The 19,699-nt window shown below is 38.5% G+C and overlaps 2 protein-coding genes across 4 annotated transcripts in view; one reads left to right on the top strand and one right to left on the bottom strand.

The window, feature by feature from the left end:
- Window positions 1-11,325, top strand: part of fam81b.L (family with sequence similarity 81 member B L homeolog) — a 28,734-nt gene extending 17,409 nt beyond the window's left edge. Inside the window, exons 6-9 of the mRNA XM_018264592.2 lie at window positions 4,001-4,107; window positions 8,495-8,630; window positions 9,256-9,451; window positions 10,682-11,325. Of these exons, the coding sequence (XP_018120081.1) occupies window positions 4,001-4,107; window positions 8,495-8,630; window positions 9,256-9,451; window positions 10,682-10,815 (573 nt within the window). The 3' untranslated portion in view covers window positions 10,816-11,325. The remainder of the gene's footprint in view (window positions 1-4,000; window positions 4,108-8,494; window positions 8,631-9,255; window positions 9,452-10,681) is intronic.
- A 2,054-nt stretch (window positions 11,326-13,379) lies between these two features.
- The window catches only part of ttc37.L (tetratricopeptide repeat domain 37 L homeolog), a 61,672-nt gene continuing 55,352 nt past the window's right edge, over window positions 13,380-19,699 (bottom strand). For all 3 annotated transcript variants that reach the window (XM_041580877.1, NM_001093102.1, XM_041580878.1), the window contains 4 exon segments: window positions 18,264-18,416; window positions 16,908-17,035; window positions 14,354-14,477; window positions 13,380-13,586 (listed from right to left, as the gene is read on the bottom strand). In XM_041580877.1, the coding sequence (XP_041436811.1) occupies window positions 13,509-13,586; window positions 14,354-14,477; window positions 16,908-17,035; window positions 18,264-18,416 (483 nt within the window). In that variant the 3' untranslated portion in view covers window positions 13,380-13,508.

Genomic DNA, 19,699 nt, shown 5'->3' with positions numbered 1-19,699 from the left:
AGGAAGGTGTTAACGTACAATACTTTAGTGCCCTATAGTGTATATGGATTTCTTTAACCCCATGTACTTTAGTGTTAGAAGCAGCCATTTCAGGTATGAAATCAATTATACCCAATTGTTTTGACATCAGCATGGATTTATGCTTAATTAGTTCTTGTCTGTTCTAGTGGCTCAGAGTCCAGGGCAAATATCCTCTCTGCCCTTCTCTAAATCCAACCCTGACAATATTTCTCTATTTTGCAGTTTGCTCATATAAATTGAATGAGCGAGGACAACGCATGAAATTCCACATTATTTCACGCTTGAATGCAGGCAGGCAATGCACTAATACGGAGTGTTCCTAAGTAGGAGGATGATTCACCAATATATAAAGGCAGGGAGGATATAGCAATGCTCTCTCACAGCAAACTACCACTAATTACTTATTCCATACGCCAAGAATAGACAGACATACGTTTGCAATTTAAAAAAAAATAGCCTTGTGTATCAATCCTTTCACAATAGTTGTGCCCACTCGTTCCAATACGCAGAGCAGAGAAAAAAAGCTGCCAATCTTATCCAGTCCCCCCACAGTGAACTGTGATATGTTTCTGTTGCAGATCATTTCACCTCTTGCTTCCCTTGCTCTAATTGAATGGATTAATTCTCAGTAAAACTGAAGGTTCTGAATAAATAAATAGGCTTTAATAATATCCATCTGGATGAGGCCGACACGGCACAACAAAACCAAATTAGTGTTGTTACACATGCGTGTCCATGCTGTCACCTGGCTTTATATTTATAGTAAAGGTAAAAACTTACCCCTATTATAAATGAATAGAATATTGAAAGTCGCAGCATTCCAAAGTGACTCCTTACATCCTTATGCATTAAAGGGAACGTAACACCAGAAAATTAAAGTGTTTTAAAGTAATGAAAATATCATGTAGGTTTGCCCTGCACTGATAAAACTGATGTGTTTGCTTCAGAAACACTACTATAGTTCCTATAGACCAGCTGCTGTGTAGCAATGGTGGAAATTGAAAAAGACTAATCTGCTATCTGCTGTGTAACCTGAGCATTTATTCCTTTGAATGGCTGCCCCCATGGCTACCCAGCAGCTTATTTATACAAACAAAAGTAGTGTTTCTGAAGCAAAAACACCAGTTTTACCAGTGCAGGGCAACACTGTATATTATATTTTTATTACTTTAAAACACTTAATTTTTTTGATGTTACTGTTCCTTTAAGGCAGGGTACAGCACTTATTCTAATGCACAGACATTTAGTCATGGAACATCATATAGCTCCAATACTACCTTATAACATTACTAGACACAGTTGAAAATTATATATATATATATATATATATATATATATATATATATATATATATATATATATATATATATATATATATATATATATATATCTCGCCATACTATAAGCTACTAAAAAAAATAATTTGAACAGTAAATGAACCCAAATAGACTTGCTTTGCCTCCACCTAATATTTATTATATTTTAGGTGGGATTAAGGACAAGACAATTAGACATTGTAGATTTTTCATTGTTTGAGTATTGGATTTAATAAACATCTATAATAATATTCGACCAGGGCTTATTTTAGGGTAGAGCAGATTGGGTAGCACATTAGAGAATAAAAGTAGAAAGGAGATATTAAAATGTATACAGTCAGGGATGCATATCTTACATTGCCTCCCAACTGTCCCAAATGTTTTTCGCAGGAGAGTCCCTATTTTGACATCTCAGCCCACAGTCCTGGATTGTTACTGAAATGTCCCGACTTTCTCTTTGATCTCCTGCACTGAACAGCCAGAAAAAGATACAAAGTTTTTAAAACTTAATTCAATAAGAGGCTTTTGGCAGAGAGCCCAGAATCCGTGGCAGGTGCACTAAGAAACAATTGTAACTATTTAAGAATAGCAAAGATACAATTAAGATAAGCAAATCTCTTGGGGAAACTGTGATTTGCAGCTTAAAGGGCCATTCACCTTCATTAGCAAAACAGTAATAATACATAAAACCTGACCCTAAAAACCCCAAAAATGTGTTCAAACTTGCCATAGCCTTACAAATTTTGTAAAATGGATGTAGTATGTAGGGGGTGTGACCATAACTGTGTGTGACCATAAAATGTGCATTCCGGGTGGTAAATCTTTTTGTCCCTCTTTTAATTTCCAATCACAATTGTAATTTCCAATTACAAGTGTGTCTGTGGACAAAATAATTGCTGTTCTATAACAAGGTATAATCAATCACCCCAAATGGAAAAATTAGTTAGTGTGTGAATAGTACTCATCTTTCTCTATTGAGTCATTCAGTAAGAAAGAAAACTGAATAAATGGCTTTATACACCAGCGGGCACACAGCTTCCACAGGCAATCAGAACACCACACAGATTCCAACTGCACTTAAATGCTTGCACCATCATGATACCCCAAATCTAGAGAGCGGTTCCAGATAAAGTGTGTATATGTATCTATATATTTCCTCCATATGGTTAATAACAGCATTAACCCGGGTACTTCTGCTATGCCGAGCATCCACAATTCCTATGTTATATTCAGTGCACACTGGGATTTAGTAAAAGAAAAATGTTGTACTGTCTAGGACCATTATTACGACAAATAACAAAGGAATATACATATATATGTATAAGCACCATGGGTGACACACTGTTGTCTCAGGTGTGAATTACATTGTCCAAAAAAGACCAGCAACCTCGAGAAATTAAAAAGTCGAAATAATTGTATTTAAAACAGCCAACATAATGTTATGGTCCCCATATGGACCTTTCTCAATATGTATATATACCCACACATTGTATTGGGAGGAGATTTCTTAAGGTGGCCATACACGGGCCGATAAAAGCTGCCGACAGACCGAGTCGGCAGCTTATTGGCCCGTGTATGGGGGCCCCCGACGGGCTTCCCCGATCGAGATCTGGCCGAAAGTCGGCCAGATCTCGATCGGATGGGGTTAAAAATCCCGTCGGATCGCGGCCGCATCTGTTCGTTGATGCGGTCCCGCGATCCGACCGCCCGTTTGCGAACGTGAAGGATCCGATCGTTGGGCCCTAGGGCCCACGATCGGATCAGCCCGATATTGCCCACCTCAAGGTGGGCATATCGGAGGGAGATCTGCTCGTTTGGCGACATCGCCAAACGAGCGGATCTATCCGTGTATGGCCACCTTTATGTTCGGTTGTGAACCACCTGTGTAGATCACTCATTCTGCTGGTCCATCTCTATACCCACAATAATACACACTACTCCTATTTTAATAATTGTATTGATAGCTAAACTATAAATGAGGAGCCCCTCATATGGATAACTTGATTAAAAACAATGGCAGTGCTGCTTTTCATGGCTTCTGGACCTTTTGGGGGAGCAGACCTAATGCCATTCTCTGGGTCTCCTGTGCTCGGACACACACAATGGGATTTCTAATGCACATATTGCAATTGTATTCTCTGTGCTAAATTTGAGGTTTAAAAAAAAATATCATAAATTGCTAGTTGTGGCTTTGTTCTCATCATGCTTTGAAAGTTGTTCTATATATATATATATATCTCTATTTGGGAGAACTTCTCATGTATGACAGCCCTAGAAATGTATATTAAAACAAGCCATTGATTGACCCACCACCAACTTTTTCATCTTTAATCATGAGCAGTTGCTGAGTTGGGGAGTAGCATATGAAGATGCTGGGAACAGTATCTCAACAGCTGAGGAGCCACAGGATGGGCATCCCTGTTTGTTGGTATAACACCTAGGGGAATTTCTCAGCTGTATCTCTTTATATGTCACTCGCTAATACTGTATATATACAGTACCTTGTCGGTTTGTAAAATCTTTTTCAGCTTGTACAATTTCTGGCTCACGCCACAAAAAAATGTGTGTTTTGTTCTGCTGAGCACTTGAAGTAAGTGGTGCATGGTTAATGTGAGAGCGGATGAACTGGCTCAACTCACTGTTCCCTGCTGAATTTTTATTAGGTAATGCAGCTATTAGGAAAGATGGAAGCTTCCATTTCTGAGCAAAGCAACAAAGTAAAATCCGCACAGGGGGAGCAACATCACGAGATCCAGCTTCTAGATTTCAAGTACGTGTTTTAATTACATTAATGCAGCTCAGTCCAGAAGAATTGCCTTAGCCTAATGAGTAGGCTGGCATGGAGCAAGATGCTGAATCAATACAGAATACAGAATTAAGAGTATTGGAGTGGTTTGTCTGTTTGATATCTGCAGTCTTCTCTTGCATTGAATGGAAATAAAAGGAAAAAAAGCATTTATGCTGAGTTTGCCTATTAATTCCAAACATTGCAAGGTCAAACGATAACCATTTAAACATACTGGTTTTGTTGAATTTGTGTGGGTGGAAGTGACTTCATGTGCACATATGTTGCAGCGTGACATCGCATCCACCGACTTCTCATACATGTACAGATGGGCGCTCACAGGTCCAGTACCTGGGGCAGCACCAGACCTAAATACATTAGATGCATTAATACACTACACTAAATTCTGTTTTGTGTGTCTGCACCCATGTGGACAGTACCTGTCAGTGCAGGAAAAGGAATGGTTACTCTGTTTCTCTGCCTGCATATAAACAGCCACATGTTGCACTAGCCTTATGGTGGACATACACCTGTGCCGAACGATCGGATTACAATACTACGAATTGGCTCCAACGGGTCGCAGGACAGCATCAACTAGCCGATGCGGTCCTGGATCGTACAAAAAAGATCAAACTTGCCCGATCGATATCTGGCCAATTTTTGGCCTGATATCGATCGGGAGGACCCGTCGGGAGCCTCCACACATGGGCAGATAAGGTGCTGAATCGGTCTAAAGGTATCGGCAGCTTTTATCTGCCCGTGTATGGCCACATTTACCCTGCTGGTATGCTATTAATTGTTTTTTGCTGTTTGCTCCTACATTTGTGTCTGTTGCATTATGTTGTGCTGCCCCTGCACCTAATATATAACAGGATATTATACAGAAAAGCCCTGAATATTCTGTAAATTGTACCCTTATAAAGGTGCTTAGTTATGTCATCGGTTAGAATCGGAGCTTAGTGGTAATTTCTGTCACTGAAACTTGTGTATTATAATAAATAAAGTACCCCCTGTTGCAAAATACAAGGATATTAGAAGTCATCTTGTAGTTCTATGACCTGTATAAAAACCTCGGCCTTCAGCCTCATGTTTTTATATGGTCATGGGATTCCTCGGTAACTTATAATATCCTTATATTTTAAAAGAGGGGGTACTTTATTCACTATACCTTAAGCTATCGCTGTGCCCTGGGTCTTGCACTGGATCTGTAGAGTAGGGATGTAGCGAACTGTTCGCCTGCGAACTTGTTCGCGCGAACATCGACCGTTCGCGTCCGCCTAATGTTCGCGAACGTTTGGGAACGTTCGCAATTTGAGTTCGCGACCATTCGACCGCTAAAATCGAACGATTTCCATTCGTTCGACCGATTTCCATTCGTTCGAACGATTAAAATCCCTCGAACGTTCGATTCGAATGAAAATCCTTCGATCGAACGATGAAAATCCTTCAAACGTTCGAATCGAACGAAAAATCCTTCGAACGTTCGAATCGAACGATTTTGCGGGTGTTCGAAGTTCGCGAACCGTTCGCATTTTTTGCCGGTGTTCGCGAACGGCGTTCGCGAACACCAAAACGGCAGTTCGCTACATCCCTACTGTAGAGCACATCAGTACCAACTATGGGCAGGAGAGCAACCGATAAATCAATGGGCTCAAGCAAAGTGGGCCAGTTTGGCTCATTACTAGCAGCTACTCATTCAGTGCTAGCTTCTACTGATACTGATTACTGGCTCAGGGGGATACAAAGTTTGTAAAATTTCCAATTTGGTGGTTTTTGTTAAGTACCTAAGAATCGGAAACAAGATTGAGGACTTTACATATGGGGCAGCCAATACTGTTGCGTTCCAGGAGTAGGTTATTTTATTTCTAATCAGTTGGCAAATTTGAATCAAAAGGCTCTACTGCTTAAACACTAAAAAAATCATTAGAGAGCTTTGAGAATGCATTTTAGCAAAGGAGAAAATACATGGTTACTGAAATTGACTCTTAGTACAAAGTTGATCCAGGGACTAGCCAATGAACTAGTCTAATTGCCATCTTGGAATCTTGAAAGGAATTTTCCCCTCCAAGGCAAATTGGAGAGGCTTTAGGGCAGAAACACATGTTCAGATTCAGGGAGATTAGTTGCCCAGCGACAAATCTCCTCTTCTTCGGGGCAACTAATTTCCCCGAACTGCCTTCCGCCGGCTAGAATGTAAATCACTGCCATGATGGATATCGGTGTGCTTTGTTTTCTGAAGTCACCCAAAGTTGCCTCATGAGGAAACTTTGGGTGTCTTCGGAAAACGAAGTGCTCCGAGTGCCATCCCGGTGTCGATTTAGATTCTAGCCAGCGGGAGGCAGTTCAGGGAGAATAGTCGCCCCGAAGAAGAGACGATTTATCGCCGGGCGACTAAATCTCCCCAAATCTGAGCATGTGTTTGCCATTAGAAGGGTTATTTTCCTCTGGATAAACTGGCAGTTAGGCAAGTTTAATTTAGACATAAAAAGGTTGAACTTGATATTTTCAACTACTTACTATAGTTCTAAAGCAAGGAATAATAATGGGGAAAAAAGAATTAAAGTCCAATCCACTAGTGTTGTCTTACTTTGTGTGCTGGCAGCACTGCTGGGCCTCCTGGAATAACAAACTAAGATTTGGCAGAACTGATGGATTTTGCAAAGAGCTCATTATCTCTATGGACTTCTGGAATATTTTATAGATATTATTCATTATGCTTTATTTATTTATATACATAGCATTTTACAGAGATTGTTCACCATTTACACCTGTCCCAGGTTCTCGTACAGATATATATACAGGTATGGGACCTGTTATCCAGAATGCTTGGGATTTGGGGGTTTTCGAATAACAAATCTTTCTGTAATTTGGATTTTCATACCTTAAGGGGGTTATTTATTAAAGTCTGAATGCCAAAAACTTGAAAAATTTATGTTTTTTTACTATAAAATCTGAATTTTTTCCATCATACTCCGATGATGGAAAAAGTCAGAATACAAAAAAAATTGGCAAACTCAGACCTGCTGAGGTTGCATAGAAGTCAATGGGAGAAGTCCAGAAGATATCTTGATCTGTACTGGTTCTGTGCAATAATCAGAGAATTTCATGGTTTTCCGGCAAAAATCCAACAAAATCTGAGTTTTTGGGTGGAAAATCCGAAAAGTTTGTACGATTCATTTTCTTCACTATTTTTTTCGGGTGTTTTCCCGTAAGGAGATTTTTGGGAAGTGTATAGATAAATAAGGGGGAAAAACCCATGCGGATTCGGTCGGAGTAGTTTTCAGAAAATATTGAGATAAATTCGGACTCTGATAAATGGGCCTCCACGTCTACTAGAAAATAATGTAAACATTAAATAAACCAAATAGGCTGGTTTTGCTTCCAATGATGATTAATTATATCTTAGTTTAGATCAGGGGCGCCCAAAAGGTAGATCGGGATCTACCATCTACCTCTAGCTGGTGATCAGTAGATCTCAAGACACTGTCAATAAACAGTTTGTCTAGATCATCCTCCTATTTCATGCTTTTCATTCAGCATTTATTTTTACATAAGAAATAGTTGTTTGTTAAATATAGCAATATAAATTCTCTCATAAATCAATATAATGTTTAAGTAATATTTTCCATGGAACAGAATGCTAAGAATGCTTTTATGGATGTAGATCATAATGGGACAACATCACTAAAAGTAGACCCCGCATTAGTAAAGTATGGGCGTTTGATCGAATGATTAAATCCTTCGAACCGTTCGATTCAAAGGATTTTAATCCTTCGATCGAACGATTTTTCTTCGACCTAAAAATTGTTAGAAAGCCAATGGGGACCTTCCCCATAGGCTAACATGGCATCTCAGTAGGTTTTAGGTGGCGAAGTAGGGGGTCGAAGTTTTTTTTAAAGAGACAGTACTTCGACTATCGAATAGTCAAACAATTTTTAGTTTGAATTCGACGGTCGAAGTAGCCAAAAAAATTATTCGAAATTCAAAGTTTTTTTTATTCTATTCCTTCACTCGAGCTAAGTAAATGGGCCCCCGAGGAAGGCTGTGTAGAGAAAATATAAGTGCCTCCCCCAGGCAGCCCCTCTTGGATCAAGCACTATGTACAACGGGTGCCACTGTTTTGGTGCTTTGAAAAATACTCTAATTTGCATCCATATGGGTAGATGCTACTTGATATGCTCACAATTATGTTGGAACTTTTGAAAAACACACTAATTTGTGGGTGAAAAACAAAATAATATTGACCCCAATTTTTCACTTTGAATGAACCCCATGGAATATACGGGTTTATTTTCAGTACTTTACTTTTTAGCATTGGTTCTTGTTAACACTACTTTCAGTTGATACCTAAAACAGTGTTATTTATTCTTAGGCTGGGCGGGTTGCTTAATGACATACAAGGACAAATCCAAAATCACCGCAGATGGACAGAATCCCAAATACAAAAAACATCCCAAGAGCAGGCTCACAGCTTAGAGCAGCTCCTCAGTGCCATTCAGCAGAAAATGGTAAGCACTATTGACAATGGAACTACTGATACTTGGCTGAACCCTCATATCCATTACAATCTAGTCCCTTCTCCATCGCATAAACCTGGAATCATCTGCTTTAGTCAACAACATCTTCTGGGAATCTATGAACAAATTATCCACTTAGAGGTTTAGATCTTGCAGAAATAATGTTGGGATAAAGAACATTTTACAACAAAGGGAGAGATATGATTATTTCTGGGAACAATGCGCTCAAGTTATTATATCCCCAGCCCATTAATTCTACACACTGTGCTGACATTCTTAAACCAGCATTCACTGTAACTACCATTACCATAATAAACACTTAGTAATTCCAATGAAAGAAAATGGTTTGTATGGAAAGGCCAAATAATGTTCTTATATCAATGCAAGTTAATCCCTCTACTTACCCAAATTTGCCAACAGCATCAACTGACGCTTCACGTTCCATTATCCCTGGGCACTTCACTCTCATCTGCACTTTAACATTCCTGTATTCACCTTCATTGTTTCTTTGAAGTGCAAATAGGAAATTCATATACATGGTTCAAGAAAGTATCACAAATGAAGTACCCCCTCCTCCCACAATGTTTCAGCGATTTAATGAGAATTCCCTATGCAGGATATATCAGAGAAGAGGCTGCAGGACAATCTCCATCACCTTACAATAAAAGTGGAAAATACAGCCGAGATGCAAAGGATTGAGACTAAGCTGAGCAAACTGAAACATGCCGAGGACAAAACCAATGCAAGAATTAATAAAATTGAAGCGGAAGTCTGGGATGAGTTGGAAAATATAAAGAGTGAATACAGAGCAGGTAGGCCAGTTATTAAATTACTTTCAATTTAAGCATAACAATTTCTCATCCGTTACTTTCTCTAAGAAACTGTAGCTTGGCATGAAAACAAAGCAAAACGATTGCACAAAATATTTATTCTTTGGACGGCACTATTTTTACAGGGGTGAATGCTGCCATGTTGCTTAGTTTAGCATTACGGATTACTAAGATTATTTTTCAGTTGTGATTTATGAAAAAATATAAAATACAACTGCCCTGCATACTCTTAGGGGGTTATTTATCAAAGGTTGAGTTGTGTTTTCCTGAAAAATTTGAGTTTTCGAGGGTAGTTTAAGTAAAAGCTAAATTTTTTCAGATAAAAAAACCTAAAATTTTCAAGATTTATTATGCCTGGAAAATCCGAAAACAGCTAAAACCTGTCGAGGTGATGTAGAAGTCAAAGGCACAGGGCCCTTGAACCATTTGAAGATATTTGTAGCCTTCATGATGTACGTGTTTCTTACTTGGTTTTCACTCGCTAAAATCAAGTGATTAGAGTTCTTTTTTGCTGATAACTCGATCAATTAGAGTATGCAAGTTTTTTACATTTGAGTTTTTTTATAAATAAGCAAATATTCAAGTTGAGTTTATTTGAGGTATAAAAACAGCTCACAAACTGGACCTTTGATAAATAACCCCTTTAATTTCAGTATTTTCAGATGCAAATACATTACAGGCATGTTTACAGATGACTTATCTATCTGCTAATTTACAAAGTCCAGGGCTGTGTACATAGTGCACAAAAATGGGTTCAAACTAGGGATGCCCCGAATCCTGGATTAGGCCAAACCCTGACCCATTGCAACCAATAGGATGTTTGTTTTCAAACAGGTAATCAGGAAATTCTACCTGGTGATTGGTTGCTATGGGTTACTGCTCCTGGGCAAACTAACCATAACCCTTTATGTGTTTCGATAAACCTTACCTGAAATGGTTTATATTATTGGATTGAACAATTAAATGTATTGGAGAATGTATTGGAGAATACCTTTGCCGATGAACAAATCATGGCAGCTCTCATTCTTCTGTTTAAATACAACTATGCAGTTATTCTCACAGAGTAAGTTCTAAGGCTAACAGCAGATGGGGCATATTGACATAAGAGGACGTTGGCCATCGAATTCATACTTTTATTCCTACGGTTTATTATGTCTTATTTAATTCAAGGATCTGTAATATCTTACAACCATTTATTTTTGTCCGAATTAGGATTTCAGTCAATCCAAGAATCTCTAAATTCTCTTCAACAAATACAAGAGACAAAGGTGACCCTGGAAACCAAGAAAGTCCATAGAGACATCAAGCAATTACGGCGCAATATTGTAGAATTAAAGGATATGTAAGATTTCCCTCGAATCCTAACATTAAGCCATAACACGGCTTGTATTTCTATACTTGTATCTCTCCAATGCAATGGCTTTAAACATGCAGGTTGGACAACTCTCTCTAAATTCTCTGTGGTGTGAAGAATTGGAAATTATAGACAGAACTTCTTGCTTTAAGTTGTCTCCAAAATAATGATTTTCCGCACAGACTGGATGCATCATTCTGGGAATTAGAGGGTAGAACATATCCAGTATTAGAGCACACGCACCTGTAACTTTCTTGCTCACACTTTACAGTAGCAAGAACACATTTATAAATCGTATAAACCAATTCATATGAATATTCAGTAGCATTTGTTTTAATCTGCTCAAACCCATTTACTGATATTGGCCAAGACAGGAACTCCTGGCAACCAAATATATTGTTACAGTAAATGAGCCCAGATTGTCTAGATACTCTGTTTAATGCAATTTTATATTATATAATATAAAGCGAATTGTTTTTTGGAATAAAATATATGTATACTATAATGATTAAGCATATCCTTATTCACCAACAGTGCTAAAAAGGGACCCCACACTGGATACACATTTAGTAGTTTCATAATAAGTAAAATCTTTGCATTTCTTAATACGGTAAGTAGCAGAAAGGTGCCCATTTAAGATGTTTAGAATATGTTATTGCTGGATAACTTGTTAACCGAGGTTAATCTATGTATGGAATCCGTTATCCGGAAACCCATATCCAGAAAGCTCCAAATTACAGATGGGGGCACCTCCCATAGACTTCATTTTAACCAAATAATACACATTTTTTCAACATTATTTATAATTTCTCTGCAGTAATTAAACAGTGTCTTGTACTTGATCCCAACTTGATAACATATAATGAAACCTTATTGGAAACAAAACTTTTGAGTTATTTTAATGTTTATGTGATTTTCTAGTAGATTTAAGGGGTGAAGATCCAGATTATGTAAAGATCCATTATCTGGAAAAACTCCAGGTCCCGAACATTCTGTAAAACAGGTCCCATATCTGTATATATACAAACATATAAAGCTCTTTGTAAGATATCTTCTGCCTGTTCATGCCCCCCTCCTCACTTGTGTTTTACAAGAAACTATTAACGGTACCGTTCTCATTAAGAAGCATACCTTCTCTTGCAAGGCACTATCCAGAAAATCTGGGTCTGTCTGGGGCTCTTGGCTACAGAACCACAAATCAGTGTTAGTTGAAGCACAATGCCTTTTACTCAGATCTCAGAAGTGCCTGTTACTCTCACATTCAGGTGCAAATTAAGTGCACAAGTTGATTTTACTCCCATAGGGAAAAATAAATATATTTTTAGCTGGTAAAAAGAAGCAGCTACTAATCTTTTGGTCTGTATTAAACAAAAAAAGTGAGGGTAAAACAAAGTACTGAAAACAAGGTGTTCCATAGGCATAAAACATTAGTGCACATTCATTACAGACATCCTAAAGTGTAGATTAGCGGAATATTGCACACACATACTTATACATAATCTGAGCACAGAATGATGAGTTAGCCCTTTCACTCAAGCCTCCCGACTTACTGACAAGTCCATGATGTGTCTTATCCCATGGGAGGACTGAGGTTTCTATGAACAGAAGTTGCATTATAACATTAGCTAAAAGTAAGTATGGATGTGCACTAATGGTTTCCATGATATATTTATTTTTTTAATGGGATAAGTGTAGCTCCAGCATTGTACTGCACAACAACTTGGCGCCTAAAATCCATTACATTCTCATACTGGAAAGGCTAAGCCCAGTGCATATTGCTGGCAGACATGTGCCCACAAACATATGAAGAAAGGAAATCAGAGTATGGTACAAGGCAAAAGGCCTTATAGACAAAAATGTTTTCATTTTAGTTACGGATAAAGTAGATACCGCAAATCCCAAATTCAGTTTCATCTGAATTTCAGCTGAGTAGAAAAGGAGTACAGATATGGGATCCATTATCTGGAAACCCGTTCTCCAAAAAGCTCACAATTATGGGATGGCCATCTCCCATAGACTCAATTTTATCCAAATAATCCTTTTTCTTTATAATAACATTGAACCTTAATCCCAACTAAATTCAATCCTATTGGGTTTATTTAATGTTTAAATTATTTCCTAGTAGACTTAAGGTATGAAACTACAGAAGGATCCGTTATCCAGAAAACCCCAGGTGCCAAACATTCTGGAGAACAGGTCTCATACCTGTACCTGTATCCTAGTTCCTTTACTACAAGATGTAGTGTAGCTGGAATCAGACCAAAGGTTTGTCCATGAACTGTGTTTTTTATGCAACCAGTCCAAATGTATATCCGTACTAAGCAGCAAATATTATTTCTTCAAAAATATACAGTGCCAGATGGAAATGCATAATTAGCTGTTTTTAGTGTAAGGTATTGTTTTATAATTTCTTGCTTTAAAGTGAACGGGTTTATAAATTAAAAAGCTTATGTGAAAGAGTTTATGATGCAGCATGTAGAAAGTATTCCCCCATAAGGACCAAGTCATTTCAATTACGTACACATATATATGTGAGTATCAAAGCACGCTGTATGATTTCATATAAGTGCAACTTTTATTTTTCTGTACTGTTCCTTTTAATTCATAAGAACATCTGTAAAAGAATCCAGTTCGGCTTCAAAGCCAAGCCTCTCCCGATTCTAGCCGACATAAAAACATGAGAAATTATGATGATTCGGTCAGTTGCTTGTGCAGATCTATTATTCTGGTGTCTCCATGGGCTTTGGCATTATCTAGCAGCACCTGTAGAACCCCCCAAAAAAGCAAAAACCAATTGATTTAAATGTCCAAGACAAGAGCATAGAAAAAGATTATAATAATATAATACAAGGGTTTTTCAATCAACAAAATTGTTAAAGGAGGTTCGGCATTTTACCGACGGGTCTTCCCAATCGATATCTGGCCACGATATCGATCGGGAAGGTTTAATTTTTGCCGGTGACCGACCCATCGGAGCTCCTCATTGTAATCTGATCATTCAGCCCTAGGGCAGAATGTTCGGGTTACCCCGATATAACCCTGCCATTGGTGGTCATATCGGGGAAAGATCCGCTCGTTTGTGTTTCATACAATCTCACCATGTTTCATTGCCCTTAAAGAGATTATACCAAATCATATACCTTTGGTATAATCTCTTTAAGGCCAATGAAATATGGTGAGATTGTATGAAACACTTGGTAGTGCTTGCCAGCATGAAATTACAGATTTCTATTTGACAAATGCCTTAAAGCTGTCCATACACAAAGAGATCCGCTTGTCTGGTGACATTGACAAATGAGCAGATCTTTCCCCGATATGCCCACTCACGGCAGGGCTATATTGGGGTATGATTGGATTACAATGAGGAGCAACGGGCTCCGACGGGTCGGTTGCCAGAAAAATTGTTGTGAATAGCTGTCAGCCGGTAAGAGGGAATATCTTCAAACTGCCTAGTACAACACATTACTGACAACTAATTTTTACATAAGGGAGACATTGGGAACAATGAAAATCTAAGAACACCATCTTACCTCCACTAACTGATCATCATTTTTGCCATGCAGATGCCTCAAGAGATACCAGCGGGCAACAAATGCTATGGTATCACTGCAGCCACTTTGATACACCACTTTCTCAAGTAGCTGGCGGGTTTTCCTGGGGGAGATATAAAAGGAAGATAACATGTTAAGCAGGCTATGGCATGCAATAATAATAATAATATCACTGAGGTCACTGGGACAGGAAAGCACATATACTATTTTCTGCTGACTACATAGTCCTAACCCCACTGCAGGATCATTCCTGTGTACAGTGAGCTGTATACTTACAGTACTGTAGCTGCAAAGGTATTACACCAACCCTAATATATGGGTTTGAAAACCTATATACCAAGAGGCCAAGAGGTCGAACTTCGAATTCACGTGAATTTTTTTTTTACTTTAATAAATTCAAATATACTCACAATTCGACTGGGAGGTTAGTTAAGAAAAAGTGTGAATGTCTAATATTTGATCAAATTCTAATTTACAATTTGACCTTTAATAAATATTTTATTGGTCATATTACACCACGGAGCAGTGGAGCCCTTTGGGCAGTGGGTATCTTTGAAGGTAGTTTCCAAACTCCTGTTTTCCTACATCTGATGAATGTGGGAGTTCGTTAGGTTATCAAAGAGGTGATTATTCAACCCTACCTCCTGCCTCCTTTCAGATTTATTTATAAAACCCAATAAGAAAAGTGCATTTTGGCCAGGTTTGTGTAGACAAATTTTTCATGACCTGTTAGGGAAACAGCCTTATAGCACCAACCTTTGGGCCAGTCTGGCAAGTATCTCCTATTGTTAATTCCTTTAGTCATAGAGTCATAGCTTCACACCACTCATAGAATGGTTATTATAGCTGAAAGTATAAAGGTGGTTCACCTTAAAATAAGGTTTGAGTAAGAAAGCAATATTCGAAGGCAATTAACAATTGGGACTCTATTTTTTATTTTATCTGCTTTTTTTCTGGGCAGCCATCTGGCTTGGAAGGTCAACTTCTACCTGTATGCAAATGCTTAACTACACTAGCAACCAGGAAGCAGTTCAGAAGTCAGAATGCAATCTGAATAGCAGAGGGTCTGAACAAAAATATATGCAATATAAAATAATAAAAAGAATAAAATGAACGCCTTACTTGTGGGGTTTTTTTGGTTGCCAGGGTCAGTGACCCCAAGAACCAAGCAGCATTTTCAGGCGCTGGTTGGAAATCATACCAAATAAATACTGAAGACCAAATGAAAAGTTGCTTTTATAGGCCAGCCTATAACATCTAAAAATTTAATGAACATCTAAATAATCCATGACTGGGCCAGAAAGCCATACTACATGAAAGTAAGTACATTTTAAATAGAAAATACTATGTAGTGCAGAAATAATGCAAGCTCTATCTCAGAATATTCTAGGGCATCAGCTGCACCAAAGAGCCAAAAAGACAATAAGAGTTGACATGAGTTGACATGAATGCATTGGTACTATATAGTGTGCATTTCCTTAATTTGTTCCAGGAGACCGGGCCCCTCCTACCTCTTGGTGTGCCAGTCCCAGGGTCCTTCTGCGTCGGTTTTGCAACTGTGCACATTATGACATCATGGCATGGCCAAATGTGCACACATGCAGTTGTGTGTGATAACATCACCAGTTGAGCCAAATTTGAAAAATATAAACATTTCCTGGCCCCTCTTCCACTGCTTAAACTGGCTCTGGGTATACAATCCCTGCCAAAGTCTTTGCTCCTGATTTTTGATCCCCTAGTTATTGACTGCTTGTTGTAATTCCTTGCATGTTTTGATAACAACCCTGTCTAACCATTGTCGGTACCATGCTTTGATTTTAACTCTGTCGTGTTCATGTCTTCCCTGTCGCTCCACAGCAGAAAGTTCTGGGGCCCCAAAAGGGTGTCGGGAAGACCGGATCTTGCAGGGCTCTACTGTTGCTAAGAGTGTTGTCCTCCAAGCAGCCCTCAGTGATTTTACCATACAGATTGTGACAATTTGCCTCCCACACTTTAAATCTGGTTCTTTTAAGTAATGTTAGCAATTTAACTTATAACACTGGGTAAGGCAGAGAAAATTGTTCAGCTGTATTGAACTGTTTACTGAATATTTCTACCAGACTGTGTAATTCTAATTGGGGTCATAAATCACTTCAAAATACCCAGAACTATTGGGCTGTTTGTAACATCCAAAATAAGTTGCCCGAATTTGGTTTATTTACCAATGCTGCAGTGCAATAGTGCCAAGCTAACCATTATCTGATACATGCCCCCCCCCCCACTGTACAAATAAACATGACAAATGCAGCAAGGAAGCCTAGAAGCCTGTCACCTAAACCTTACACCCATTTGATTAATACGCACGCACACGAGCAAAGTGTTTACATGTATCTGGGAAATCTGGACACAGTGATTTACAGCATTCCAATTATAAACAGGCGTGTCTCATTTAACCATGCACATTTACTGCTTAAAAATGTTAAACAATTTCTGCTAGGGTGAAAGGGGTTCTAATCAAATGCACACACACGTGTTTTGCCATTTTCCTGCTTACCTTGAGCCTTTTGTACTGAACTGGAGAATTCCCTGAAGAAGAACCGCTAGAGGACAAAATGTCATTTTTAGCACCTCACTAGTAGCCTCCTGTAAAAGTCCTGGCCATCGACTATCAGGAATCTTAGCCTACAACAAAAGAGAAAAAAAAATTCATGCTATTAGTACTTTTTTTAATGAGATTTTTTTATTTTCCTATTTTACTGATATTTTCCTTTAAAACGGATGACTGGGAAGGAAAGAGTAAGATAGAAGTAGAGGTTTACAAAACTGTATTTATCCTAGACATAGCAATCCAAGAGTACCAAAACTGGATGCGGTGAAAAAAACAAATACAAACACAAATGGATGACAATTACAGGTTTGGGACCTGTTATCCTGAATGTTTGGGACCTGGGGTTTTCCACATAATGGATCTTTCTGTAATTTGAATCTTCATACCATAAGTCTACAAGATAATCATGTAAACATTAAATAAACCCAATAGGCTGGTTATGCTTCCAATGAGGATTAATTATATCTTAGTTTGCATCAAGTACAAGGTACTGTTTTAATATTACAGAGAAAAAGGAAATAATTTATAAAAATTGGATTATTTAGATAAATGGAGTCAATGGGAGACAGTTCCAAGAAAATCACTGGACTCACAGCTGATTCAAGCAGAGAAAAATCCTTGCGTGCTTATTTGTAGTTGTGCAACGTTTCGGGGTAGTACCCCTTTGTCAAGCATGCTTGACAAAAGGGTACTACCTCAAAACGTTGTACAACTGCAAATAAACACTCAAGGGTTTTCCCTACTTGAATCAGCTGTGAGTCCAGTGATTTTCTTGGAACTGTATATCCGGGAGGGTGCCGACCCCTCCATCCCGTGCACCAGGCGATATCTACAGAAAGCCAGGGTGTGTGAGCGGGCCATACATTCCAGTCTATGGGAGACAGCCTTTAAGTAATTGGAGCTTTCTGGGTTACCGGTTTCCGGATAACGGATCCTATAACTGTATAATACACAAAAGCCATGAATATCCTGTAAATTATATCCTTATTAAGAGTGCTATGCGGTGTCATCAGTTATAATTGGTGCTTAATGAAGCCTTGTGCTTTTTATAGGGTCATGGAATTCCTAAGTGACCTATAATATCCCTATATTTTACAATAGGAAGTACATTATTCACTATATAAACTATACAAAAGCCCACAATTAATAAGTAGGAACAAATATAATCTGCAAATGCCAATCCCTGCAGAACCATTTTTGCTACTAAGATCAGCTCCTTGAGTCTAATGACAATGACACATTTTTTGCTTCCCACATTATGTGGCAGCATACATTTTTGCTGGGACTAGGTCAGTGACTTACCATGCAAACCTTGAGCGCAAGGAGGGCTAATCGCAGCAGGCTGGAGAGTTTCCCATTCCAGTTGCCTTGCTGTGATGCCAACTGTAAACTTTTCCTGTAGCACATCTCTGCATCCATCATCATCCCCAAGGACTGATACACCTCAGCGAGCCACTGCAATTAAAGTTTCAAATTGGGTTTGGCATTTCCCTAAATAAATTCACGGTTGGTGGCAGCAGCATTATTACTCAGCATCGTTAAACCAATTAACTGCAAATGACAGAAACGCAATAGCTCACGGAATAAATAAACCCACATCCTGGCAGGACAACCAGCTTACAGATATTCAGTATCACATCGATCTGCTACCAGAGGTGCCAAAACAATAATGTTATATTGTATACAGCATTATGAGGCCGTTTTACTCCCTGCAGTACTTATTACTTTTTTAAAAATAGGGCAAGACTCAAAAGTTCTTTGCACTTGCCCTACTGAAATGCCAAGGCTGCGTCCAGAGGTGCACCTTTTTCCATTCCAAGAAATGCAGTTTTTGAGCAGACGTACTTCACCATGGCAGGCTGCCTCTAATAGTCACCTTCCTTCACTTATAGATTGTTTTTATTTAAAGTGGACCTGTCACCCAGACACAAAAATCTGTATAATAAAAGTCATTTTCAAATTAAAAATAAAATCCAATTTCTATTTTTTTATTAAAGCATTCATAGCTGTTGTAAGCTCATTTAAAAATCTCAGCTGTCAATCAAATATTGTCTGACGCTCGCGGGGCAGTCAATTACTTTAACTTTCAGCGCTTCCTAGATGTCACTGCTCTCCACATATTCTCTTTACCATTTAATTGTGTAGCCAGGGCATGGGGATGGACATCAGGTCCCCCATTCTGTTGCACAAACAAGATTCTGAGATGATGCAAGGCTTGCCTTAATAACAGTGTCCACAAAAATGGCTCCTGCCTGCTTGCTATAATTTGGAAGGACTGAAGGAAACAAGATTCAAATAATTTATATAGTGTAATTAAAGTACATTTTGCTTGACTAATGTGATGGATTTTGAATAATTTTTTTGGGTAAAGGGTCCCCTTTAACAGAAGTCATTAGGGAGCAATTTGTGCTGGACATTACCAAGACTGCCCTTATGATAATATAAATATGTTGGTCTATACTAAACTGATTGTGCTATAGTAAAACTTGTTTTTGAAGATATGCTCTCAACGTGAAAGGGGAACTATCGTGGAAATGAAAATTTAATATAAGCTTTAGTATAGTGAAATAAGAAGTTTTCTGAAATAATCAAGTCTTTCATCGTCATCATTTATTTATATAGCGCCGACAAGATACGCACTATCCCTCTCTCAGCATCTGTTTCTCTTCATTCTGTATTCATTGGGTGTCAGATGAATGATCCAATATATCTAATAGGAGGGGCTCCTTTTGCCTAGA

This window comes from Xenopus laevis, chromosome 1L (genome assembly GCF_017654675.1).
Source record: "Xenopus laevis strain J_2021 chromosome 1L, Xenopus_laevis_v10.1, whole genome shotgun sequence".
Lineage (NCBI taxonomy): Eukaryota > Metazoa > Chordata > Amphibia > Anura > Pipidae > Xenopus > Xenopus laevis.
Note: the sequence above shows the minus strand (reverse complement) of the source record. Positions and strands in the feature narration are given on the sequence as shown.